Source organism: Amphibalanus amphitrite, unplaced genomic scaffold (genome assembly GCF_019059575.1).
Source record: "Amphibalanus amphitrite isolate SeventyFive unplaced genomic scaffold, NRLGWU_Aamphi_draft 000621F_arrow, whole genome shotgun sequence".
NCBI lineage: Eukaryota > Metazoa > Arthropoda > Thecostraca > Balanomorpha > Balanidae > Amphibalanus > Amphibalanus amphitrite.
In genome coordinates this window covers 166,851-193,976 of record NW_024882115.1, presented here as the reverse complement: position 1 = coordinate 193,976, position 27,126 = coordinate 166,851, and the positions used below count along the sequence as shown (strand labels likewise).

Below are 27,126 nucleotides of genomic sequence, written 5' to 3'. Positions count from 1 at the left end.
GTCGCTGCGACGCACCTGATACCTCAGGTTTCGTGAGTTGTTGTTTCAAGAGGGCTTCTGCTTTACAAGAACATTAAAAAATAAATAACATTATTGGTTTGGTAAAAAAAGCGATGGGGCCTCTTACCGACCCTGGGCGTCTTACACGGATCTCCCCTATTGCGTCAGCCAAGAAAGTGGGCCATGTCTGATGCTAGCGACTTCACAATCAGCAGTGGGCTCTTCTAATTGTGTTCTTTTTAATTGCTGAAAAAAGCAATAAAATGCTTCTTGCCATGCTTGAATTGCATTTATCTTTTGGGTCATGCAGACTGCATATAAGTACGGCCTGTAGAATAAAATCAAGGCACATGACAACATTTAGCTATTTTTTGGAAAGGGAATCTATTTTTTTGGAAAAGCTGCTTAAAAGCAGCTTTCCTTTTACGGGTTGGTCACAGATGCCTATTGGTGAAGGAGCTTGCATACGTGACGAAACGGTTGGTGTACAGCTTCGATGTCAAACTTCATTGAATTTCGCGTGGGTTCTACAGAAGTATCTCAGTATGTGTAGTATCTGCATCACAGTCACTCTATAGTACTCTATCTATAGTATAAGGCGTGGCCAGACGGCGGGGTCTCACCCCCAGACAGGACGGCGCCGCCGTATCGGGGCCTCTCTGCAGAGATGATGGATGACCGACCGCGTGACAAGGTATAATGGGACGGCTAATTCGCCTGGTCATTGTTTGGCCGGGGCTATAAGCGGACGGCTTTGCCGTGAGGCGTGGCTTAAGTCGGCGGGTCCGTCTTTACAGCGGTATGGCCACTGGCTAGCCAAGACAGGGACCAGAGACGCCACTAGCTGAAACGCTGCTTTAGACAGCAAAACGATGTTAGGGGAACCCAGACCAAGTGCATCTTTTGGATCTCTACCCAGAAAAATAAACTGCTTGTGAATAATTAATGGCCATAAATTAGTCGCTGAGGCATTGTTTTGTGCAGGTGACATGGCGGTCGGGGCACCTTTTTACTACCTTTTTTTGCATTTTTCAAAAGCTCAAAATGCTATAAAGGTTTTTATCTTCATAATTTCTTGATTAGGCACTAGGCTATCATGGGAGATTGCATCTTGGCAAATCGAATGTGTTTTCATCAAAAGTCTTTGTATCTCGAGATGTATAATGTTTCAGCTCAAAGTCTGTCTTCAACTTCTTCTATTTATCTGTTTTCTATCCCCTTTCCTCGCTCCTCATCTCTTCTTCCTAATTTCTATTTTCATTAGTTCATGTGTTCCCTCCCACCGCGTGTTTCTGCACTTCCTCTCCTGCTCTGGCTTCCGGTTGGGGTTGTGTTCGATTCGGCCGGGGCGAGTACACCAATCAGTCAGCGCCCGGCTGCGGACGGCTGGCGGGCGTTTTTCGCGCCAGGCTCGCGACGCTCATCCGTTTCCGCCCACGTCGTCGTTTTGCGCCATGTTCACCACTCCTCCCACGCCCGTCTGACGGTCCGACCCCCCCCCTGCCGCCGCCCCCGCCACCCTCGCCCGCCACTCCCGCCCCAGATATCCATCCTAGCAGACGGATACGTAAGCGATGAGAGCAGTCGCTATTGTACGGAGATGGAGAGGGAGTGGCAAGAGGAGGGTGTGGTTAGGTTATCTCATGGTTAGAGATGGAAGGAGCCGCTGCCCTGCTCACAGGAGCAGAGGATTCCTCCAGAGGAAACTCTAGCTGGGGTTGGGGAAGGGGTGGATCTCAGCTGGAATGGTCGAATGTGGGCGCGTGTTTGTTGAGCGCTGAGAGACTTCCATGAGGTGGCAGTGAGTAACGGCTCGTTACCTAGTCGGCATCCGCCAATAGCCTGTTGAAGAGTGCAGTTTTGGATACTTGGAATGGGCTGAAACCGATTTATTTTGTTTGGTGAAGCACTTTAAATTACAGTAATGGTCTGTGCGCACATTGGAAACAAAACTTTGCAGGCAGAATCACTATCTTGTGAGCATATTTATTGGTATATCAGGTTCTTGGAAAATAAACAGCAAATAACTATAGCTCCAGGCTGGGTCCCATCTTATTGGCACCTTGCGAAGGGGTAGGTGTTTAAATAACCCAATTGACGGCTTTTGGTACTCTTTTTCGACTTAACTTTCGCACAAACACATGGCGACTAATCACCTGATGACAAGTCAACAGATCATGCCAGGCGACGCTACTTTTCGAAATGAGACTGGCGCAATACTTTACGTTATAAATATAACGTATTTATTTACGCGCAATAATTTACGCAATAAATTTACGTTACTCAGGTCGAATTCATGACACGTTTTTGTAATTGTACGGGATTCTCATCAAAACCAAGCGAATAACATCGAACATTATCTGCCCAAATCACATTGGACTTTTCGAATCTCGTCTGCCCCCTGTCGCTACGTGGGCGACAGGGGGCACTTGGATTGTACGGCTATACCCAGACTTCAAGTAGGCAAACACGAGGCGAACCTCACTGGGGTATGTTTGAAGAAAAGACCTCGTTCTCGTGGTGTGAATCCGGGGCTGCCTGGCAGTGACGGGTTGACTCCAGCCTGGGTGGGGGTCGGTGACGACACAGGACGTCTCGACCGGCACTGGCTCTTTCCAGGATGAAAGTTTGGCCCAGCAACAGTGCAACACTCTCCGCCACCCAGGCGGGCCTCTAGAAACCAACGGGATCCGATATCCCGCAGAGAATCCCCGTGGACTTGGAGCTGGCCCGAAAATACGAACAGAAGTTCAGAGATCACGACCTAAGCTACTGCTTTCTTGAGCTGGGTATAATGCGGTTTTCACGCATGGGGGTGCTAAGAGATCCGTTGTGGTAACCGACAGGTATTCTGACAAGTCCAAACCTCTGCCTCCACCTCAACGCCACTTATCACCTCAGAGGTCTCGCAGAACGCCTCTGAAGGGCCGACCAGACGGGCTGGTTCCAGACGGTCAGACGGGCCGGGTGCCCCCTCCCCCCTCCCCCAGCCGGGCCACCGAATCTGCGGCCGGGGTGGTGGTCTGCAGACGCCCCTCCCGGCCCGGCCCGGGCGCCCTCCGACCCGGCGGCTGCAGCTCGACTCGTCTGCCACATGACAACGCATCGTGGCCGGGAGCTGTGGCAGCTCAGCCTCTCTGCCGACAGCCAGACACCCGTCGTCGCCCGCTGCAGGCCGGCCCGGACCGCGCCGCCGAGTCGTCGCCAATTTGCCAGATTACTGGCGCGGCCGCCTGATGCAACTGGCAGCCGGGACTGCAGGCGTAAACAGATACAATGGCCGAAAGATATCCGCACGGCCGCTCAGAATGCATACAGCTGAGCAATGCAAGTCCGTTTTGAAGAACGATTGCTGTGATAAATTAGAAATATTCACCGTTTGTTTCCAGGAAGAGGCTGTTTGAAGATATCTGAAACAAATGACTCGGTCCGAATTTGCTGGAAGAAAATGACAACGTCATGAGAAGTTATTGGGCCTTTGCATTAAGTAGACACTCTAATTTACACAGCAATCGAATTTTTATTTAACTAATATGAGTGTGTTTTGTGGAATGAAGGAAGTCACTCAGAGCGAATTGGATGAAAGTTCGCTGGTTGAGTATTGATTATCCAGCGATATATGTAGTTCCGGGACCAGTATTTAAAGTAAAAAGTATGCTTTATCGTTTAACATAAGAACAAAATAGCTGTATTTCATCCTACCTTATAAAACATTTTGTGAGAAAAGAAGGATGAGATGAATTTCTAGTAAATACATTTCCTCGTCGTAAAACGTTAAAAACGTCTCATGCCGCTATTTCTATGACCTATGATTTGCGTGCATTGAAGAGGTTTATTGCTTGTCTAGTTCCCTTAGTCACAATTTTTATCACGATCGTCTACAGATTTAATCGGACGATCAACAATCCCACAAAACACGCGGACACTGTGAGCACAGTTTCCCAGCCTGTGTTTGTGTGTGGACGCATCAGTCTCGCCTCGATCACGCCCGTCGGCGCGTCGTTACCGTCACTGACGCCCGTTCGACGTTATCAATGGCGCGGTATCTGTCGATTGTGTCTCGGACGGGGTCAGACTGGCGGTCTAGCTCCGACTGACTCATCGTTCCACTAGGTCCGCACTGACCCCGGGGATAGAGGGAATCGTTGAACTCGGCAGAGCTGATGGCGTCATACAGAGATTACGTTATTATAGTTTGTGATGGGGGCCCTAGCGTGTGTTATTTGGGTTACCGTTGCACTGGTACAAGTATGTGCGGACAATGTCTGGCGGAGTAATTGCAAGTCTTCAGAAAGTATATTCCTCATACTTTTTCGCAAACTTTTACCTATCCCAAGCTATTCCTCACTAACCCACGACTCTATGTGTCCAGACCACGCCTCTGGTGCACTCGTAGTCGGCCGCCGCGCCGTCCGCCGCGCCGGGTCAGGTCAGTGACCCGGCGACCCGGCGGCGGCGGCCCGCCCTCTCCGCCGGCCGGGTGCAGGCCGTGGCCCGCCGGCTGGCCCGGGCCGAGACAAACCCAATCGATCCTGTCGCCGCCGCCGCCGCCGCCGCCGCCGCCGCTAGTGCTACAGTCCTCTCGCTCCATAGTGTTTGTCAACATTGCTGATAGCGTTACATGACGTCATGTGTGACGTCATAGGCGTGTGGTGACGTCATAGGCTAGCAATGACGTCACCGGATGTCGGAAGAAGATGATAGAGGATGTGGGTAAATGATCAGCCAGGCGCCATCAAATAACCGGCGATACTCAATCGGCGGGCAAATAGCGGGCTGTATCAACACGCTGTTTTTCGAGGAAAGGACAAGCGTTAATAGAAAAAGAAGTGTTTGTTCCGATTGCATTTGTCCCTAAGCGTGACTATCCAGTGCTCTAGAAGTTATATATCCCTTCTATGGGTCTCTCAGCATGTCTTTTTTGCTGCAATTTAGCCTCCGGCGAACTCCGGCGAACGCTGAAGGAATATTGTCAGGATGGTCGATTAGGTAGCATGCTTCTCACTAGATGGCACTAGTGATATACGCCTGAAAGTATGCTGTGCCGCACGACACGTGCCAGCCGCGGGCGGCACTGCCGGTCCGCGCCACAGCGCAGCGGGGCTAGAGAGGTGGAATTGCGTGCTGTATTTTCACATTTAGACCAAATCCATCAATAATGGCATCAACACCAGACGAAGAGCGCCTCCCTCTCGGAGGGCGGTGTGGCCAGCTCGGCGCGCGACATCGGTACACGGCCGGTGGCCGGCTGTCAGAGCGGCGGTGGGCTGGACATCCGGACCGTGATCCCGGCGCCCATTGTGGCTCCAGTTCACAGTCAAGTGACCACGGTGCCGGCGCTGTCGAGCAGTATATAGTTAGCAGCACTAAGCCGCGCCGCCGTCTCGCCGGAAACCGCACCGCGGTGGAGATAGATCGCCGGTCTTAGCGGTCCGCATGGTGTCTGGCCGAGCAGCCGCTCGCCGACGGTCGACATACGGCCCGACATATCCCGTGTCTGGATAGGCTCACTCTGTTCGCAGAGCTGGCTCGGCATTGTTGATGGCTTGATGAGAGATAGCCATGGCTTTATTTGTTGTATGTCTTGATACCGGCTTAGCGAAAGCACACCAGAGAAAAGAAAGACTACTGCGCCATCTACTCGGTGTTTCTTCATCTGCGATCAGTAACAACTTTGTGCGGCCCATGTCTGACGCAGCGTCCGTTTTTTGTTTGCGTTTCAGTGAGCGGTATGCCGACCAACGACAGAACATGTCGATTCGGTAACACCACTTACCAAACGGGAGACACCTGGTACCCCCGGGTCTCGGATAACGGAAGCAATGAACGCACCTGCCTCGTCTGCAAATGTCACCAGGTGAGCACGCACAATGCCCTCTACGTCGATAGGATTAGGCAGTACTCAACGACGGTTCAAGTGTAAATGCTGTTATTCTGCCACGTTGTATAAAACGTCCAACATGCAATCAACTATACTCGTGGGCCTATTCTTACCGATATAATACACGGAAACAATACAATTGAAATTGAAACAATAAAAAGTTTAACCTCAGAGAGGAGGTAAATGTGACCATTCTGGTCTTTCTCGTTTTCGTGGCCTCCACTGCAGAGTGACCATTGACCTGTGGTCTTTACTTGTTCACCGTCTTTACATATACATAGTCTCTGCTGTTAGTTAATTGCTCCCCACGGCTGTTCAGTGGTCTGCGGACTCTGTTTAGTAGTCTGCTGCGTCGCTGTTCAGTTGCCTACAGCACCCCGCACGGACACCCATGCTCTGGCCATTTCCGGTGAAGTGGAGTCGCCACCCCCGCGTCCACGCGCCGCTACTGTCAAATTAGGCTGCGGCTAACTCGATTTGGACGACATCTGTCGCGGGCCAGCGTTTCGGAGAGTCGGGTCTCTCGGGTCAGCTCGCTAGGGAGAGGCCGGACACTCCATGAATGGCTCTACAGGCCATTGATTCCAACATGAAAGCTGAGAGAGCCTGTGATGGTATGCTATCTTAAAAATGTCGGGACGCTCTCGCTCTCTCTCCGGAGCAGAGTGAGAGTGTAATAGGCATTAGGGCGCTGACCATACTCAATAGTTGTCTGCGGCTAATAGAGCTATACACAACGCAGCAGGCCACGCGACGCTGACAGTTGCCAGATGCAGAACTGTGCTTAATTTTGGCCAGACAGTGAGACCAAATTATGAACTTTTCAGTATGTGTTAGCTGCTCTTACGAGGGAATATTATGTTGTGAATGTGATTACGGCATTATTCTATGAAGTAGGTAATAAACAGGAAACCAAAAGTTCATTTCTCTTTGTTCAATATCTGAGTAAGTAGAGCTTGTGCGTATGGATGGACCACGGAAGTCTGTCGGAAAACTTGTCAACTGCCCTCCCTCTGCCCTCCCCTTCTCGGCCCAACTAGGTCCCCCGATGCATGACATTGCCAAATTGTCAGAGCTGTAAACTTTGGCCGATCTGGCATGTGATAATGTAACAGATACCATAAAACAAATGTTATAATAACATAACGCAGAAGGCCGGAGCGGGAAGTGGAAAGTAAAACTTTACTGGCGGAACGAAATTTACTTTTTCATGGTCGTGGTTTTACGATTGGAGACGGAAGGCGGGGTTCGTCACTGTGGCTGCCTGTGTGCGACTCCTACATAACATTGAAAGTTGGGGCCGCAGCACGGCCGGGTGGGATCGCATCATAACCGGGCCGACGGTCCAACCGCCTGGCCGGTCGGTCGGCGGCCCGAGCTGCTCGGAGCGACTCCAGCAGCGAGGCGCGCGGCGCTCGGTCAGTGGCATCCCTCCGCTCCCTACGCCATCCCGACGGCCACACAGACGACACACTGTGTGGCAATACATGTGCGTCAGCGAGGAACACTGACGGCAGATTGTGATATGACATTATTTAATCGTACAAAGTGCGTCCTTTTTAATCGAGCCGCTTCAAAGCAAAAACTGCTTTGGAGAAAAATGATAATTTGCGCTCAGTTCCCTTTAACGTTTCTTTTTTAGGGAAGGGGATAACAATTTTAACTGCACCAGCTCTGACTGGTCCCTCGTGTTTCAGGGTAACAGTTTCAACTGCACCAGCACTGACTCTTCTCTCGTGTTTCAGGGTAACAGTTTCAACTGCACCAGTGCTGACTGGTCTCTCGTGTTTCAGGGTAACAGTTTCAACTGCACCAACACTGACTGCGCCTCGGCATGTCGGGGCTCGTCCCGGGAAGACCTGGAGTGCTGTAACATCTGTAGCGGTGAGTTGATCGCCCGGTCATGGAGTATCGCGCCTGTTGATCAGGGCTGAGGAACGTTTAACGATGGTTCAGTAGTGGTAAATAGGTCGCTTTAAGAATTCTGCAGCCTAGTCGCTGTTGGAGGAATGTTCTTGAAAGTAGTCTTCTCTTTACCCACAAGAGCTGCCAACTATTGCAAAATCATGGCACAGTTGTACACTAGGGTGTCTAGACTGTACTCGAAGCAACTATCGGCATTTACCAGGCGGTTGGTATGCATGGCTATTGACCCACGGCTTTTGAACTCCCAAAGATATACGACAAATAGCGCTCCAAGCTCTTGTCGGTCCGGGCGAAGCAGACGCTGGCGCCGGCTAGGTTAACCTGTCATGTCAGTACTGGAGTGGGGCCAAACCGACCTTTGATCTTTGGGCTGTTGTTGTTTTTGTTATTGTAGAGGCGATGTCAGCACGGAACAGTCATATGCTCTCGGGAACGATTGGCCGCCAGGCTGGCCAGACGGTCTAGACGTCTGACCAGCGACCTCGTAAATAAATAAGCTAGCCAGCTGGCAGCCACTAAGCTATTCCGTGCAAGCAGCCTTGACCCTGCGCCCATAGGATACAGCATCTTTTCTAGGATTCCATTCCTAATTAGCAAAATTTTACTTGCCTGACTTAGTTTAAATAAAAACTACTTGCAACATGACCTTAACACGCTGTTTCCAAGTGACGCTCTCATCTCTGACCTTATAACCCCGACCCGGTAGTGGCAGACGTGAGATGGCCAGAGTCTCGTCTCATCTTTAACCCATGTCTCTACTCGGCAGAGGCGGACGTGGGCGGTCCGCCGTTCCGGACCCAGGCACGGGACGTGCGCGTTAGCTCAGCCTCATCCACTCCGTGCATCAGAAACGGCCACCGCTACCGACAGGGAGAGAAGTTCACCTCCAACGACACCGGCCTCGAGCCCACCAAGACCTCGCAGTGCGTCCAGTGCATCTGTGAGGTGAGTGCTGGAGAAATGGTGTGTATCGCCACGGATAAATAGTATATTCCAACGGTACAGCCTACGGGTCAGTCATGCTGAGATTGCCAATCCCATTAAAAAAGATTTAGCCAAGAGATATTAAACAAAGCGTCCGAGTTCATTATCTTTCTACATACATTTGCCTCGTGTTTACCAAAAAAAAATTCTCCTCAATGATGTCAGCAACGCGTTTTGCGTAGTTTCTTAAGTTCTCCACAATACACGGTAGAATTCCACAAAGTCTGAATCAGATTGCGCCTCGTTCTGTTCCGGTTGCCATTGTTTTGTCTGCGGTGCGCCGCTAAGTGTCTCCGCTCGGCTGCTCACGTCGGGGGCGCTCGTTAACCCGGTGACGTCACCGCCAGCCGTTACCGAATCGAGTGGCCGGCCCACAGGAAGGAAGTATGGTTATCTAACGAAGCGTTTAACTGGCCCCGAGCCCGGCTGGTGGCCAGTCCGCGGGACCTCATGGGGGGCCGTGACGTCACTGGGTCGGGGCGCGGTCATAACAACGACGCCACACGGCGGCTGATGAAGTCGTCGGCACAGCCACGCGGGAACGGTCTCATGACGCGCTGCCAGCTGGGAGAGCTGCCAAAGCGGCAAAAACGCCGCCTTCCGGCCAGCGGGCCACTCGGAGTCGTTGTGCCAAGATGTCACGTGTACGCTCTAATGGACGAGAGCGCAGGTTACCGGTGCTGGTCCCCTTGTATATCGCTGAGAAACTGTTTCTGTCGTTTCAGTCTGACAGCACGGTGCGCTGTGCGTTGGAGGAGTGTCCGCGCGCCTACTGCGACAAACCGATCGAGAAGCCCGGCCACTGCTGCCCCGTCTGCCCCGGTGAGTACACACTGTCCTGTGGTCCTTACTGGTCCTTACTGTCCTGTCCAGGGTCCGGGCCAGCACTGTCCCGTCTTGAATCAACCCACTGTCCGCCCTCCCTTCTCTTGTCCCAGTCACTACTGTCCCGTCTGTTCGGATGAGTAGCTACTCCTGGTCCTGCCTTCCCGCTCTATTCCGGTCATTGCTGTCCTGTGACCTGTCCCGTCCTGTCCTGTCGACCCACGGCCCGCTCCCCTGCTTTGTTACGACCAATGTTGTCTTGTCTGCCCGGATAAGTATCCATAGCCCTCACTCCCCGCTTTTCTTTTTTCGTTGACTGAAAACCCGCAGCCACTGACACGCTGTGAGTGGATACTAAATTCAGAGACATATCCATGCTAGAAACGACTTGCAGGACTCAGATTCTGTGCGTCGTATCGCCATTTTATTTGACGTTTCGCCTTGAAGTGTATTACGAGTATTCAGCTTGTAAGAGCAGTTTAAGCGCATTACCCGATCCTCATATCCAAACAGAAAAGATCAAATTCTGGAACAGTTGTTTCCCTCGGCTTCGCCGATAAAACTCATCACGTTATTGTTTCAATACAACGCATTTTTGTATGCTCGATCATATTCAATCAAAGTATTTAACAGCCTATTTAAGGATCGCGATGATATGGCGGTCGGCTCGCCGCGCGGATTAGGATGGGCCAGCGGAGACACGTCAGGACACGCTGCCCGCTTCACTGGACTGCCGTCCGTCGTTACATAAGGGGCTATAGACGGCGGCGAGTGGGGTGCTGTGGCCGCCGACCGGGCCCGGTCCGACCGCCGCCTGTCTGGGCCGCGTCATTTACGTCCGAGCCGTTCTTAGCGCTGACAAAGTGGGCGAGTGAGCGACTTCATCGGTCGGAGAGAGCTCGGTACCGATACCAATCCGGTCCCGACGCGACTGATTGCCCCCTCCGCCCTCCCGGAGCTGCGGCCGCTGAGATCACCGCCGTACCGTGTGCACGGTGCGGGCGTCCAGATCTTTGGCTAGACTGTGCGCTGAAATGGCCAGCCTCAGGCTATCAGCTGTTTTTCATGATGTCTCGTTGGTCGTGAATTATACTTTTACGCCCTATCTTTCCGTGCTCTGAGCATTTTGTGTTACTTGATGCACACACGATTATTTGTTTTCTTTCATTCCTTACTCTTTCCCCACCTCTCTCTCTCTCTCTCTCTCTCTCTCTCTCTCTCTCTCTCTCTCTCTCTCTCTCTCTCTCTCTCTCTCTCTCTCTCTCTCTCTCTCTCTTTCTCCCTCTCTTTTTTTCTCTCTTCTTTCTCCCTCCTCTCTCATAACCCTCTCTTTCTTTCCCCTTCACTCTCCCCTATGTGGCTGGTCGGGTCTGTCTGTCTGTTTATCTGTCTGCTGCTCACTATCTGAGCATTAATAAAGCGACCCGATGACGTCACATATGGCCGGCGAGCAGTTCAGTAAATTCTGCTTTTATTCTTCGCCCACATTCCCGTCCACAATAACTGCATCCTAAACATTGCCATCATGGAATAAGCGGCACTTGTGAGACTTGGGCTTCATTCCGGCACATATTCAGTGTCTTTATGACGCCGAATAGTTGACGATAACTGAGAGTGGGCCTCTCTAGACACGTCGTCGGGCACATTACGTGGACGTGATTTGCACTCGGGGGCACGGCCCGCGGCTTAAAGTACAGGACTCTACGGTGAATGTGACCCAGAGTGACACGAGAACTTTATTTCAGGCAGCTTTGTCTGATAAAATGAGCCACTTGCTTCCTTCGTGGCTTGTCTACAAGACTGTCGTCTCTTGCCAGTGCGGGAAAAGTAGCAAATAAGGTTTGATGAAATTAGCGTACCCCATGAGCAGGACAGGTTAAAGAAACAAGTCAGACGTTAAATGCTTTTTCAGCAATTTGTCCAATGTATGATTTGCTACTGCGTCTTACTTAAATTAAAAATAAGCAATGTTTTTAAAGCGGAAGATAAGCAGAGCTAGAGGGTGATGCAATGTTTGCTAGAAACGGCTGCATGAGTTTATATGAAATATAAGGAGATTGAGCAATGCATTGCGATTACTGCGGAGGTCGAGTCAATTTGATTTAATGCCTTGTTAGCCGGAACTTCGTGAAGCGTAGTTAAAGAATTGCGGCTTTTCAAAAGCAAAACAAAATCTGAAGATGCCAGCACAAATAATAAATATTGTAAATGACAAAAAAAAATGGTGGGATGATAAGCGTTAGGCGGATAAGCAGATCGGCTTTCATGGCGGCAGACTGCTGCGAATGGCAGTGTATTGATCAACGTATGAAGTCTCCTTACCACTTACCAGCGGTCTGCTGCTGCGTCGACTTGGATTAGTGCTGGGGGATGGTAATTACCCTGCTCAGTGACCAGCTGAATCATAAACGGCCAATTAGGCAATGCTGCAGGTGCGAATAATGCCTGCAGTGCCATTTGTAGTGTGTCGAACATCCTAACACAAGCTCAATATCGGTGCATTAGTACTTGAAGAATGAAGGTGTATTGACCCTCGGCATCAATTTTTTATTTTGTGTTCTTTGCTCATTTTCTTCAGTTTCATATGTTTTCTGGTACATAAACGATAGTTTATTTTATTTATTTTTCTTGCTTTCCTTGGACTTCTTGTTTTCCTGGTAAGTTAATGAGCGTCGGTTGGTCAGCTAAAGGCTAGCCGTGGATGAGCCGGCGACAATTATGCGTTTTACTTACGATGTTTCAATCACGTCTGGTACGGCTGTGAGAATTCAAGTTTAATTTATTTTGCTTGGAATAAAAATAGTTCATTTAGACGTCCAGTGCTAATAAAGTGGCACTTTATTATAGCGATCATCATGGTGCAGTATCAAGTTGGTTCCTATCATGAACTATTGCGCTGTCCATCAAAACGTTATAGTTTGCTTATTTACTTAGATAAATATAATTATTGTTAGCCGCTAGACAGTTGTTGACAGATTGAGTGCTTCAGAAAACCATGGGGTTTCTTAGTGCGGCAAGCTAAATTTATTTGATTAGGTACCCTTCGTGTGAATAGGGTAGGATCGTTCAAGAAGCCGCATACTTTCTGAAAAAAAAATGACTTGCAATCCATATAAATTTGTTGATTGAAACGATTCATTCAAAGATATGCGGTAGGGAGGTTTTTTTTTAGCTGCCTCCCTGGAAATGTATCCAGCAACACGAATATTCCACTGGAAATAATGCCTCCTTTTGATCCGTTTTGGCCTGACCGGCTTGAAAATCATGAGTTGACGAACTCATAGAGGCACTTTTGATTTCGACTAATAATCTGCCGACTATTTTCTGGCTTTGTTGACCCGGACTGAACACAACGAATTCGGAACCTAAATCCGGATCGGAACTGGAATGAATGAATGGCCAACGATCGCGTGCCATAGGCCGGCCTGCTGAATGGCGGCTCTGGCGTGCAGACGGATGCCATTAAGGCTGCTTTGCGTCATTCATAGTTTGCATTTGCATGCTTGATTGATGGAAACGTCCTGAAAAGTCATCAGCACGGTCATTCTTTGATGGCCAGTACCACCGACCAAACTACTCAACCGTCGTGCCATCTTCCCCAGTCATTCACCCAGCTCAGAGTCAATGAGCCCACCTACATGCCGTGGCTTCGCCGTCTCTCGCCTACAGTCGGTCAGCAGCGCCTCGGGCGGTAAGCTCCCCAACTACTCTGACGAGAGCCCCCAATCTGTTTCCAGAGGAGAGCCACAGTTTTCTGAATGACCGGCTGCATGCGGCGACCAACGTCCTGGACAAGCCTTCCATCGATTCGCTGGAGATTATCGGCATGGGCAGGAGTACCTTCACGGTGCAGAGCCCCTCGCCGCGTACCGGAAACGACTGCGTCTCGGGAGTCAAGTGAGTGTCGATCGCGGTGGAATAAAGACGGGATTTGACTATTCTAACTACACAGAACGACACTTACATACTATCCAGACCCGTGGTCCAAGGCTCACGCCTCACAACCAAAACGTGAGTAACATTTCAAACGTGAGTGACTATTGAATGGATATTCATTCAATACTGTTAACACGAAAGAAGGGTGCATTGAAAAACAAAAAAAGAACAAAAATATTCATTCAAGTTAACACGGAAGAAGGGTGCATTGAAAAACAAAAAAAAAGAACAAAAAAACTTTACATTCACTTGACCTGGGAACACCATTACATATGTACTACTACAAAAAAAAAGAAGACATAGGTATACCAGCCAGTGGTCACCCGTCGTCGTGCCCAGCATTCCAATATTTGGATTTAGCATCTATGTATTCTTGGCCGCATCAATCAATATCTATCACCTCCTGAATCCCTCCCCGCTGTCGTAATCGAGACGTCATTGTGTGATGACTTAATTATGTACCACCAATATACTGTCCCGTTTTAGAAACGCTAGACACTTTATTGCCGATATTCTCCCGCGAAAACGCCGCTCTAAACACTAAAATAACACCAACCATGAGCCTTGCTATTCTATTTTATAAATCAGATTTAAACGAAAACTGATTCAAGGGCGACGAGTCAGCAGTGATTAATCAAGACGGTATGTCCATATCAATTATCACTGCGTCACGGAGTAATGATACCTACAAAGTGTCACGATATATCAGCTGCAGCTGCAGACAGCGCTCGGTAGGCCGCGGTACGGGACATTCCGTGTCCGCAGCCGGGCGCAACATGTTCAGTTCCACTCTGTGACCTTATCAGCGTGTGCTGACCGCTAGTCGGTGCAGTATTCAGAGTGCGGTACACTGCTGACCTTATAGGACAGGCCATGAATAGCCCAGCCCAGTGGTGTGTCAGTGCGGTCAAATCGGTACATGTGACCGTCGCGACGGTCGGAGTTAGAATGATAAAATGTGACGTGACATTTTGTCATTGTGTGGTTTTTGTTTATAATTGTTTCAAATGCTTAGTAGCTGTACCCACCCTTACTTTTATGTGCAGTAGGGGTACCCATTTTTGGGTCAATTTTTCAAATTTTAGGTGGGGGTGGATTTTCCCATTATTTGGTCTATTCTGATTCCATCTGTGCCAAAAATACCGAAATCAAACCATTTCTAGGGGTCGCGAATTCAAATTGAAAATGCCAATTTTAGCGAAAAATCGGCCAAATTAATACTATTTAATTTTGGAACAAAGTTACCATGCCAACAAGTTGGGGTCAATTTTCCCATTATTTGGTCTATTCTGATTCCATCTGTGCCAAAAATAACGAAGGCAAACGATTTTTGGGGGTCACGAATTCAAAATGAACATGTCAATTTTAGCAGAAAATCGACCAAATTACCATTATTTTATGCTGGGACAAGGTTACCATGCCAACAGGTCGGGGTCGATTTTATCATTATTTGCTCTGTTCTGGATCTATAGCAGTGACAGAAGTAACGATATTAGATCACTTTTATGGGTCGCAAGCTTGCAAATTGGAGTTTTAATTTTAGTGGAAAAATGACTTCATTTCAACGACTATAAATATGCAAAGCCAACGTGTTCCAGTGGTATTAATGGCTGTTAGACACCGTGCAACATTGCTTTAGTTGTAGCCTGTAGGTATATTCGACGTGCAGCGGTAAAAGAGAGCACCAAAAATATCATTTTGGTCAATAAACAGCATATTCTCATTTACACTCACTCTGGCTTAGACATTCATTACCACCTACACAAGACCGCAACTCTTAGAACGAATGGCTATGTAGTCAGAGGGCTAAAATCAGCGATCTAAAATAAAATTCCAATGAGAAAGCAAACGAGGCTTTCTCATTGGAACCACCTAATTTTCAATGAGTCGTCTCATTCAGCAAAGGAAATGACCAATCCCCAGGACATGAACATTGACCTATCGATACAATTTGGGTGCAAGGGGCATTAAAAACCGTTACAGTATAACCATATAACTCGCATGCCGTATTTTAACGGAAATATGGCATGAAGTAGATAAAGAAGTTATCAATTGCTTCTGTATATCTATACCGAGATAAAAACAGCACTAAGCTATGCCGGTATGCATGAATGATGACCTTTGCCAATTTGCTAGCCGACCTCCCCGAGTCCCGGAGTTGCAGAGACGGATGAGGGAGGGGCGCAAGCTTTACACCACCGTCGGGTGGCTGCTGTATGAGTTTAGCTTTGCCCCTCCCCCACAAACACCCAAACCCGCACACAGCATGTGCGTTTGAGCATATGGAAAGGAAGCTGGCCAAGAACATCACAGGACAGTAACACCGAAACTCCATCCTCACCCCATTATGACAGAAATATGTTTTGCAATTTTGCTTATGACGGACAGCACTGGCCTGACCGAACGCGTGCACGACTGCTCGTGACTCCAATTCTGGGCATGTGTCACTTCTATACCAGCTGATGACTTGAGACGGGTGCAGATATCATGTCATGGAAGTTGGAACCAGTGCCTGGTGACGGCCGCTGCCAGCAGTATCCTTTCAAGATAACGGACCTTACACTGCACACTGCACTCTACAGGCTCAGTCCAAACCCTCAGCTGATGTTGAACTGAAGTCGACGAATGCCATCCGTCTCCCTCATTCGTCAACCGTCTCTGCAACTCCGGGACTCCGGGAGGTCGGCTAGCAATTTGGCAAAGGTCATCATTCATGCATACCGGCATAGCTTAGTGCTGTTTTTATCTCGGTATAGATATACAGAAGCAAAACGAAGATGAAGATGAAGATGAAGATGTCATTGCCTAAAGCTGGAAATTAGGAAGGTGCCAAAGTCTAGACGGCTTAGCCAACTCCGAGGTAGAAGCGTTTACTGACTCCTGGCATTGCCTGGAGGCCGACACAGTGGGTGGGCCATTGACCTTAGGTGGCGGACCTGGTTCCCCTCGTCTTCAGTCTCTGCACGCACGCTCCCTCATATGATGCGTCCTGGTACCACCATACGGCCCATACAGGATGGAAATCTCCTGCTACATTAGTTTCTTCAAACTCAGACGCCAACTAGGTACCTGAGATCACAAGTGATCTATGCAAGAAGCTGTGAAAGGTCTTCGTCGCATATCAACCATGCACGCAGGGGGCGTCGAAGTCTAGTTCCTACCAACCTGGCACTCCCATGCCTACGTCACCACGAGGACGCCCGAGGGCATTTACATGTTGAAGATAGGGAAATTGCCATAGTTTAGAGCCGCCTGAAGGGCAACCTTGAGGTAGATGGTAATGTAAATGTGTGCTAATATGATCATCAACATGTTATTTATCCAAATCCAGGGCCAATTAATCGATAACCTGTCACGTTTTCCAGTGGCGATGCGCTAACGTTCGTGGTTCTTGCAGCCAATAAGGGTGTTTCATAGTGCGATTCAGCCGCATTATCGACTTTAATGCTATAAACCGCCACGGAACATACGATCTGCAGCTCCCTGGCGTGATAGCTGCCAGTAGGGCTCCGGAGTCGGAGTCATGAAGTCGGTCGGAGTTGACAGTTCTGACCTGAGTCGTCGAGTCGGAGTCAGAGTAGATTTTAAAAGCCTGGAGTCTGAGTCAGTCACCGAAATTCGATCCCCTCCGCAGACCTTTCAGGGTTCCGTAGTCGGAGTTGTAGTCGGTCGGAGTCGACAGTTCTGACCAGAGTCAGTGTCAGAGTCGATTTTGAAAGCCAGAGTCGGAGTCGGAGTCACCAAAAAACCATTGCCTCCGCAGACCTGCTAGGGCTGTGGAGTCGGAGTCAGTCAGAGCCGACATTTGAAATCAAAGTCAGAGTTGATTTTTGAAAGTCTGAGTCAGAGTCGGAGTCATCAAGAAAAAAACCCATCGACGATCCGCAGTACCATGCAGTAAGGGCGCTGCCGATCGATGCCCCTGAATTGCCTATGAATGGAATGAATAGATGACAATTAATTAGGTAGGTACCTTCCGTCATTCATCCCAGGGGATGAATGACGGGATATGAATCCCGCTGCCTATGAATGGCAGCGGGCTGCCACTTGGAGGACTTACTTTCAGTAGAAAAAGACGCATTATTTTGTTTGTTTATTTATTGACAAATATTTTTTGAGCAGTTAGGGATACAGACACAAAACACAATGATAGCACCTCGCTGGTGCAAATAATTGCTAGATAGATGTTGAGATGTGCTGCCATTGAAGAATCTACTGATTTTCCTGGCGGCTCTCGTTTTCAAGTAACTACTGGTCTTGTAAGATCCAAGTAAGATCTCTTGATTGCTCACCGTCTGGCGTCTTCCAAGGTTTTCTGAAAGCTAATCAAACGTTACCATGACTGCTTTTTGATTGCATGGCGCTTGCTGGTTCTGTTTAATTGGTGGTTCTTGCGTCTGATCCTGTTGCTTCATTTTCCATCACATCACATTAAATTTCTAATGGAACAGACACTTCTACCTTTTATTTCACTATCAGTCGACTTGCTTTTACCCCTGTGGCCTGCTCGCCCTTTTATTTCCACGCTGGAATCTATCAATTATTGAAAAGCCTCGGATAAAAAAGCAAGAAAAGTATGTCAAGTTAAATAATTGAGACGGTCCTAGAAAACCAGAAAAAAAAATCAAAAAGCATGTCCATCTCACTTCCCTCACTTCATAACAAAAACCAGGCAGCAAAACATGCGAAAGAGTCCTTAGCAACGCCCTAGCAACGCATTTGTCTGAAGTGCGCAATATGTGTCACATCTGGAAAATTTAGTAGGTACTTGATTATTCAACTAGAGTTGGACTAATCAGCTAGGCTTTTATATAAAAAATAAGTGTTTGCTTATCGAATTTATAGCAACTGGTCGCTTAACTTCGAAATAATGATTTATTACAGAAAAAGCTTGTTTGCGACATATTTGTAAAGAAACAACGGAAATAGCTTTGACTCATGCGCTATTCTAGTACATTTTTGGTAGAAAACTTCGTCCAACCTTATGTTTTAGGGCCTTGCATGCACGTATCAGCGCATGGCTAGTCGCCTGTGGTCGAATATGAACTCGTAAATGATCTGCAGTTGTATCGGAAACTTACACAAGAACGGTGTGTATCTGTCCCCACTGAAGAAATGGAATAGTACATGATTGGTGGGCATGGAAAGAATCGACGCTTTCGAGTTTGTTTTCGGATTAGAAGTTGATATTTTTGGGTAGAACACCCAGATTTATCCTACCCTGTCTCATAGGTGTATTACATCGTAGCCGTGAGCGATCAGGACGGAGTTTCTTGTGGAAGCATACGGTCAAAATGGTTCGATCGTTTTTTAATTACATGATTTGAAATCCATTCGAAGCCATGATCTGTGAGATGTATCCTGAGCTCATTTGCGCAAACTTTAATTGTATGGACACAAAGAGCCTGTCATGAACAGAGACGTGGCAACTGAAAGGTCCCATTTTAATTTGACCTCACAGGTCATCAAAGGTCACCATTACAACTCATGACCTTCAAGAGGCAGAAGATTTCAAAAATGATTACACGCTGACCAGAATGATACCAAGAACAGGGGCAAAACATCCCGGGCCGGGATGTTTTGCTCCTGTTGTTGGTCGCCGGGATTCCCGGCGCTTTTCACCAAATGTTACAATATCGACATCGTAATGATCGCTAGTAAAGCATTTAACCGGAACCACGTGATGGAGCACATCGATCTGGATGAGGAAATGAGCGCTCAATGACCCCTCTACCCGACTTTCAAAACAAAAACTTTGCCTTTAGTGCGATTTATTATCAGCGTCAAATAGGCATATTTCTAGGTAAATACGCAAATTTCAATCTCAATTCGCGACCCCTAAACCACCTTTGATTTTAATATTTTTGGCATCATTGGAATCACAAGCCGCGAAATAATGGGAAAAACCACCCCCACCCACAAATTTCCAAAATCGGGAAAAATGGGTACCCTAATGTGCAGCAATGCTTACTCCTTAGCGTCTAAGGCAGGACCAGATGTGCGACTATACTTAGACATTCCTCAAGGAGGTGGTCGCTTCAGATTTCACGCTCGACGAGCGTGCTACCTCAATGCAGATCCCATAATGCTCATGCTCCAGACACTTGCTGGAACTTTGAGTCCTGTTTAGTATGGGTTATAATTAGCTCGATTCTGAAAGGCCATCCTGACTGGCCGTCTGAGAGTCGGCGGTGTCCGATTCCCCTCCTCAGTCCCTCCCCCCTCCCCTCTGATTGGCTCTCAAAGGGAGCGCGGCAGCCGTTCCGCTCTCGGCTTGTTGAATGCGTTCAGCCAAAATGCCGGCGTGTTTGACAGTTAGACACTCGCTGGATCGCTCCCGTGACAGCGGGCCAAAATAGACTGAAAAAGTTCCGCGGACTGGTTCCATCGGCTCAAAACAGAATGGGGAAGACTTCAGAGAAAATGTGACCGAATTTGGCGAACGGGTTTTTCGCTGTTCGTCACTAGTGTCCCATCGATTGATAATTGATGGTAGCTCATTCATCCCTTTCATGCAGCTTTTGATCATTCTAATCCAAAATAGAACACACCCACGCTTTTACGTCGGCTAACTTCAATTCAATGCTTGCATGCTTTGTTATTTCGTGAATCGTGATTCATCTCCCGCGTACCTACATGATGTTCACCGCAAACGGGAGAACCCTGGCCTTCTGAGCATCTACTATATTCGTGAGAGACTTAATCGAATACCGCGAGGTTCCTCGCAATCCATCCACCATTGTGGAAGGACTCATTATCACCAACTGACAATGCCCAACAGCATCTCCCTCAGTGGCGGCGCCACGAATTTTCGCCAGTGGGGGCAAGCTTGAGGTGACCCGACTGTTGTCTGATACGCCGAACTGCAAAACCCATGAGCACCTTCCCCCTAGTTGTTGCCATTCAAAATTATTATGGTTTCAGGTTTCATGCATACATACATATTGAGCTTAACCATTAACCCTCGCTGGCCCGGAAGGGGGGGGGGGCGTTTTTCGCCTCCCCTGGCGAATGTTTGCGATACCTCACGAACGCGTTGGGATAGAAAGACGAAACTTGCTGTACCTTATCCCCCATTAATTTGACATCTTTTGAAAGCAAAAAAATTGGACCTAGCCTCCTTGACAACGTCACAAGGTCGATTTTCCTAGATCCCTGCACGGCAAACGTCGGCGTCACAGACGTGTACGTGAGGGTGAGGTCAACATAAAACTTGACCTTTTCCAAACAATATATATGTCATTCGACGCATCTCGACGAAACGAATGCGAGGGTACCTCTGCCGTAGCTCTAGGACCATTTTTGTTGAAGTTAGGTATTTCATATTTGCGAAAAACAAACTAAAGCCCCAGCTCAGGGTCGTTGACCTGACCTCTGACCTCAGGTCACCAAAGCTTCAACCAGCTGCCAGAGAAAGAGTTTTAGAGCTAGAGTCAATTGTTACGAGCACGGTTGTGTAGCATTTTACCTAGAAAAAGAAATACTTAAGTAACTTTGGTGACCCGAGGTCAGAGGTCAGGTCAACGACCCTAAGCTGGGGCTTAACCCACGAGCCGCTGGGGGGGGGGGCATAAAGTTGCCCCCCCCTTTACGTTTTGTGAAATATCTCCGAAACCTGATGAGCTACGAACGTGAAACTTAGCATAGCTTCAAGTGAATACCTAGGCAATGTTTGAGGAAAGTTTGGTGGTTGTAGCACCTAAGATGACGTCACAGTGACGTCATAAAGTTTTGTCGTTTTCCGTTATGGACCGTTTCCGATGACGCTGAGCATGAAACTCAACTGTAAATGAACTAGACAGCACCTGCTGTCATCCTAAAACATCTAACTACACTTCCATCTAGTTTCTGACCAATAATCGACTCTTTTTATTCGGTCCCATATACCTGATGTATCGTGAGGGATATGAGAGTCGCAAATCTATAATTTCACTTATGACGTCACTGTGACGTCATTTCAAATGGGATCGACTCCAAATTTGGACACAACCTCGGCTAGGTATTCAGGAAGATGTGTGCAAAGTTTCGCTTCTCTATCTCTTCGCGTTGCGACGATATCGTCGCAGAAGTAAAGGGGGGCAACTATATGCCCCCCCCCCCCCCAGCGGCCGGCGGGTGGCGCGGAGGCCCAGCGGCCGCCGGGTTAAGTTTTTTTTCGCAAATAACTTCAACAAAAATGGTCCTAGAGCTATACGGCAGTGGTACAGGTCTCGCGGGTTTTAACGGTAGGTTTTGCACATTAAAAATTTAGTGTTTTTAGGCTATATCTTCGTCGTCTTAGGCTTTTAAGTGTTGAAAATGCGATCGACTTGTTGGGTAACAAGCCGGCCATGATCGTGTAAAATGGCTTCATCGTAGTTCGATTAGTTTCTGAGATATAACCGGAAATGCAAAAGTGCAATAACCTACCGCTTAATCTCGCGAGAGCCGTACCTTCGCATTCGTCTCGTCGAGATGCGCCAAATTGCATATATAATGCATATACACACCTATCACATTTTGTCATACCTCCCTGACCTCAGTCTCAGGCTAAGGGTTCCCAAAAGAGGGTGATCTCTATTCTCTTCTCCGGCCGACTTTTGACAAACTGATTCTCAACCTCCTCGAGGTCAAGCTCGAGGACAGCCTTCTGGTGAATGAAAATGAGTAGGGGAATGAGTGGGAGTAGGAGATATGCGATAGGCGGTCCGAGAACGAACGTTCTGCTGATGCACTTGATACGGGGATCGTCAAAAACAGACGTACTATTATAATCGCCTATCATGAATGTTGCACCGGTCTTCTGTTCCCTTTTCAACATCAGCCAAATTTTGTGGGGGCAAAAACATAGTCTTGCCCCCATGGCCTCATGCCAGTGGGGGCAGTTTGCCCCCACTGCCCCCACGGTGACGCCGCCCTTGATCTCCCTGCTGTTCGCTGGAGGAGGGGGAGGCGGCGACGACCCAGACAAGGATTCGGTCGATGCCCGCAGCGCCGCCGGCCTCCGCCGTCAAATTCCGACTACCCCAATCATGACGAATGGAGCCTGGACAGCCTAGCCGGACGTTGGCCCTCCTTTTTGTCGTCCTTCTTCGCCACCGCCCTCCGCTACCGCCCTGAACCGCCCGGCTGGACCGCCTAACATCGGCGCCTCGTCTCGATGACGGCAGCGACGGCGGCGGCGGAGGACCGGGCGGTGGCGGGCGGTGGTATAGTCGGGAAAGTTACCGCCGCCGTCGCCGCCACTCTGTCAGCCGCACTGGGGCATGTACTGCGGCTGGAGGTTCGCCGAACTGGACCCGGAGCTGAGTTGCCAGGATTCGGCGGCTGTTACACTCCACTCGTCCAGGACCTCCCTGTTGCGGGCCCTCCCCGGCCCGCCGGGCGCGGAGCCGAGGCGCCGTGCATCGTGCGCTCGCTCCATCATTATGTAAGGGTTCAGGGCAGTTGCTTCGAGATTCCTCGTTTTCGGATAGCCGTCCTCGATGGTTTCTAGATAAGCGTGGGTCTGGAAAACCACTAGTTCTTAGGGTTGGTAGACGAATGTTTACATAGCAAGGTGTAAACAAAATCACCGATAGGCATTTTGTTGCGAGCTAGACTCAAAAGTGAAGGGTTGGTTAGGATGATTTGGTTTTTGTCTTTGTTTTTCCTAGACCTACTTTTGCTTCTTCAGAACTTAAACGTTCGAACGAAAGGCAAAGAAAAGCTTTGTATACAAAAAATAAAGTTACCAATAAATAACATTTTTATACGAAACAAACCTGCGGACCCTCGGCTGCGCTGGCGCCACCCAATCGCGTCTCGTCGGCCTCTGGTGTCTCCAGGTGCTCTTGGCTAAGGTCAGAGGTCAACATGCAGCAACTGACCGCGCTGACCCCTGCTCCCGACTGTCGCGTGCCCGTCGTTGTCGCCGAGAAAGCGCAGCCGACTCTGCTGTCGTTGACATTTGACGGGTAGACGGGCCTGGCTGGACTATACGATGGGCAGTGGTCCGGAGACTGTTCTTATCTCCAGAAGCGATGGACTCGTGAGCACATTGCCAACGAGCTGTATGATTCAATATGCTTTACTGATGGATATAAGAGGTTTTGGTGCAGGTTTGGTGATACAGAGTGTGAAGAAGCAGTCAGAAATAGGATTCAAGTATGTAGATTTCCAGATAACTCGTATAAACCTGATAAACATAACACACACAATCTTTCTGCGAAACGACACCATGCGGCATCATCTATAAGTTCACCGAACATCACTGAGACTCTGTAGAAGTTTGGTCCACCAGACCCCGTCAATGACCAGCATCTCCTTCTGTTTCAGACTGTACCCGAACGGCGCCACGTGGCACCCGGTGATGGGGCCGTTCGGCCGGCTCACCTGCGACCTGTGCCGCTGCTCGGCCGGCACCGTCGAGTGTAGCCACGTGCAGTGCCCCAAGCCGACCTGCGCCCGGCCGCAGGTGGTGCTCGGACAATGCTGCCCTCTCTGCCCCAACTCCAAAGGTAGGAGCTGCTGCCTTCCCTTTTCCAACTTCAAAGGTTGGAAACTGTTGCGATTGTGTTGTGAACTGTTGCGAACTGTTGCGATTTGCACCAACACTTCCAGGCCTTCAGCATTCAGTGCTGATTTTCGCTCGTAAAATTTGATAGGATGGCAAATATGAAAGAAAGATGCCCTGGATATTATGTGATGAACTAGGTAGTCTCTTGGACCTTTGAAAGCTTATTCAAAGCAATCTTCTTTATCAACTGACGGACGCTAATGTGTGGAAATCTCGTGACTGAGGTCCTGTTTCACCCTGTGTCCGGCAGGCTCGGAACAGGCGGCACCCTCTCGCCCGGACATGCCCCTGGTCAAATGTGTCCCGGCCCAGAGGGCGCTGCTCGTGTGGAAGTCGCATGGCGGCGCCAACATCTCACAGTTCATCCAGGTGAGCCGACAAACTTCAGATAGATAGAACCGAAAAAGATGTTTGACGGTATACCGTCAAACAATTTTTCGTAAACTATAGTTAGACTTGAACTTTGAATAAGCTATAGGCACTCTTTTATGATAATCTAGGTAGACTATCCTACACTCAGTGTTTGCTAATTCAGTTTTCAATTGTTACGGAAATGTCTTCATTTTTGTACGTAATCGATTTTTATTTGTTACGTTCACTCCGCCAACATGAAATAATTGTGATCAAGCTTGCTCAGGTAGTCACATCTTTTATGTCGTCTTTTTCCATGAACATGCATCTTTCATTTGTCACATCTTTCTTTCATGCAATGATGTTGTTCTGACCACCACCACCCCGTGTCTGTTTCAGTACATTTTCGAGCGGCCCACCCGGTACGGTCTTTCTGAGAAGCACGAGTGGATGTTCAGCCGCGGCGAGAAGCAGACCTTCAGGATGCTGAGGATCGACGACAGCAGCGTCAGCGACCTCAAGGAGGTGGCTAGCTTCAAGATGCTCGGCACCACGAATCAGAGTGAGTGTGCCAGGTTGGGAGGGGAGACATGGTCGAGAGTGAGCGGTTAGAGCAAACCGGAATGTAGACGCTACTGTTATCCCGTTCGGCGTGGATGAGAATGGGTGAACCGGGCTCAGCATCGCGTAGTTCACAAGGTGATGGCGGGGTTACATCGCGTGACAATTTTATTTTTTGCTCATTGATACAGTGCTACAGCAACGGACAATGTTGTTGCACACATAGGGATATTATTTTATCCATTATTACCGCATTACCTAACCAATGAGTAAACTAATGTCGATGATTTCTTTTCGGGCCACCCTAGCTTTCTGATCGCCCGACCCATGCGATCCCAATGGTGGTTTCATATATTTTCTCTCTCTAAACTGTGCTATTCTTATTTTCAGAGCGTCTGCGCCGATTCTTCAACCGCGAGCAGGCCGTGTCCCGTAAGTGCAAGGCCCGCTGCGGTGAGCGTGTGCTGCGCTTGGAACGCACCCTCCGCCTGCGTCAGCCGAAACAACGGCGCGGCTGCCGGCCAAATGAGCGTCAGATCGACCTCTAAACGCTGCACTTGATCAGTGTAGAGTTCAGGGATGTCGGCTGAGGCGCACAGTGGCTCAATCTGCCCCCACATCGGACCACAATCATCATTCGGACAGTCCTATCCTGGCACTGTGGCGACGCGGACTTTGGTGGAGTCGCCTACCACTCTGTCCGTCGGTCGGGCGATTTCGGTATGTGTGCCACGGTGGGCACAATGCGGGGTTGTCTGGGGCGGGTGGCCGGTCCGGGGGCCGCGCGGGGACGGGCCGCTGTTCCGTTTTGGCCGCGGTGTAGACTCGCTGGACCAGAGTGCGCTGACAGGGCTGGTCCCGTCGCTTGTACTGCCGAGCGCTGGCGCCGGCCGATTGTGATACTGACGCGCGGTCGGGGGCCGGTCATGTTGGGGTCATTGTCATGTTGTTTATTTTTTCACGAGTGCAGAGAGTGGAAACTGCTAAGTGCGGCGCGGTGCCGCAGGTCCGAGGGTGTTGACAGGTGCTGTGTAGTGCGTAGCCGGCTGAGTGAGAGTACTCGGCTGCATCCGACATAACGTGCTCGTGTGCGCTTATCCGTTAGCGAGCGCTCGTGTGGTGGCTTTTAAATACTCATGGAAGCTAGTCACTTATTCTGCGTTTTGTGTCTGGTTGAATCCGCGGCATGTGAGCTGGGCGGACGGCAGTATTTTATGCTCAGGTTAGCTTGGTTGGACTTCTAGGATTGGTGATGTTTGAATATGGCAGTGATTCAAACCCTTTGCGGCCTAGGGTCCAAGCACGCTGCATTGTACGACAATTAAGCGCGTCATCATTAATTTCATCTTTTAATGACGCACTTCTTGTATTTTCTACCATGTCTCTGTACCATCTTCGGTGTTCTGTGTCGTTCGGCTTTATTTAGCTGCAGGAAGGTGAGGGCGCCAAGCTTATTTCCCTATGATCTCACACTGTGTGCTAGTCGAAACAATGCTAGTTATTTAACTCTGAGATATCGACGGCGACATTCACGTGTGGCGAAGCGACCCATTGGTACATCATCACTCTCCGCAGAGAATCGTTAGCTTGTGACATCGCATCAGTGTGTGCATTGTGGTCGGAGAACGAAAGAGAGAGAGAGATATTGTTGTTACGTGTGTCCATGCTTCGTTAGTGGAATGGTTTTTGCCACGTCTTCATTTGCCCATTCCATTTGTTAGTCGTGTGTTACATCTTTTAGACGTAATCGAATCTCATAATGTGAATCTCGATGATCTCAGAAGTGGTTAACATACTCAGATTTGTGAAGTTTTCATGTTGTGCTGGATGGTTCCTTCTTGTGAAAATGAGCACTGTCAAACTGATCTTGACTTTCACCGATGCTGAGTTTAACACACGACTTGGTCAATATATGAGCTGACGATAGTGTTTAAACATGTGTCTTATTCGAATTGGCTGAAAATGTTAACGTTTGAAAATTAACAATTGACGACATGCTGAAAAAATCCATACAGTATAAAGCTTATCGTCAGCTCTTAACCCTGCACATTCACTTGTCCCATGATGATTGTTCCTAAGATTGGGAGTTACATCTCGCACTGTACACTATTCCCAGTTATGACAG

At 48.9% G+C, this 27,126-nt stretch overlaps 1 protein-coding gene across 1 annotated transcript in view; it reads left to right on the top strand.

Annotated features, from left to right (window-relative positions):
- The window catches only part of LOC122363456 (chordin-like protein 1), a 33,256-nt gene extending 6,763 nt beyond the window's left edge, over positions 1–26,493 (top strand). Inside the window, exons 2-10 of the mRNA XM_043332743.1 lie at positions 5,724–5,857; positions 7,675–7,765; positions 8,574–8,752; positions 9,517–9,613; positions 13,354–13,513; positions 23,849–24,030; positions 24,340–24,458; positions 24,840–25,002; positions 25,392–26,493. Of these exons, the coding sequence (XP_043188678.1) occupies positions 5,724–5,857; positions 7,675–7,765; positions 8,574–8,752; positions 9,517–9,613; positions 13,354–13,513; positions 23,849–24,030; positions 24,340–24,458; positions 24,840–25,002; positions 25,392–25,549 (1,283 nt within the window). The 3' untranslated portion in view covers positions 25,550–26,493. The remainder of the gene's footprint in view (positions 1–5,723; positions 5,858–7,674; positions 7,766–8,573; positions 8,753–9,516; positions 9,614–13,353; positions 13,514–23,848; positions 24,031–24,339; positions 24,459–24,839; positions 25,003–25,391) is intronic.
- The last annotated feature ends 633 nt before the right edge of the window (positions 26,494–27,126 follow it).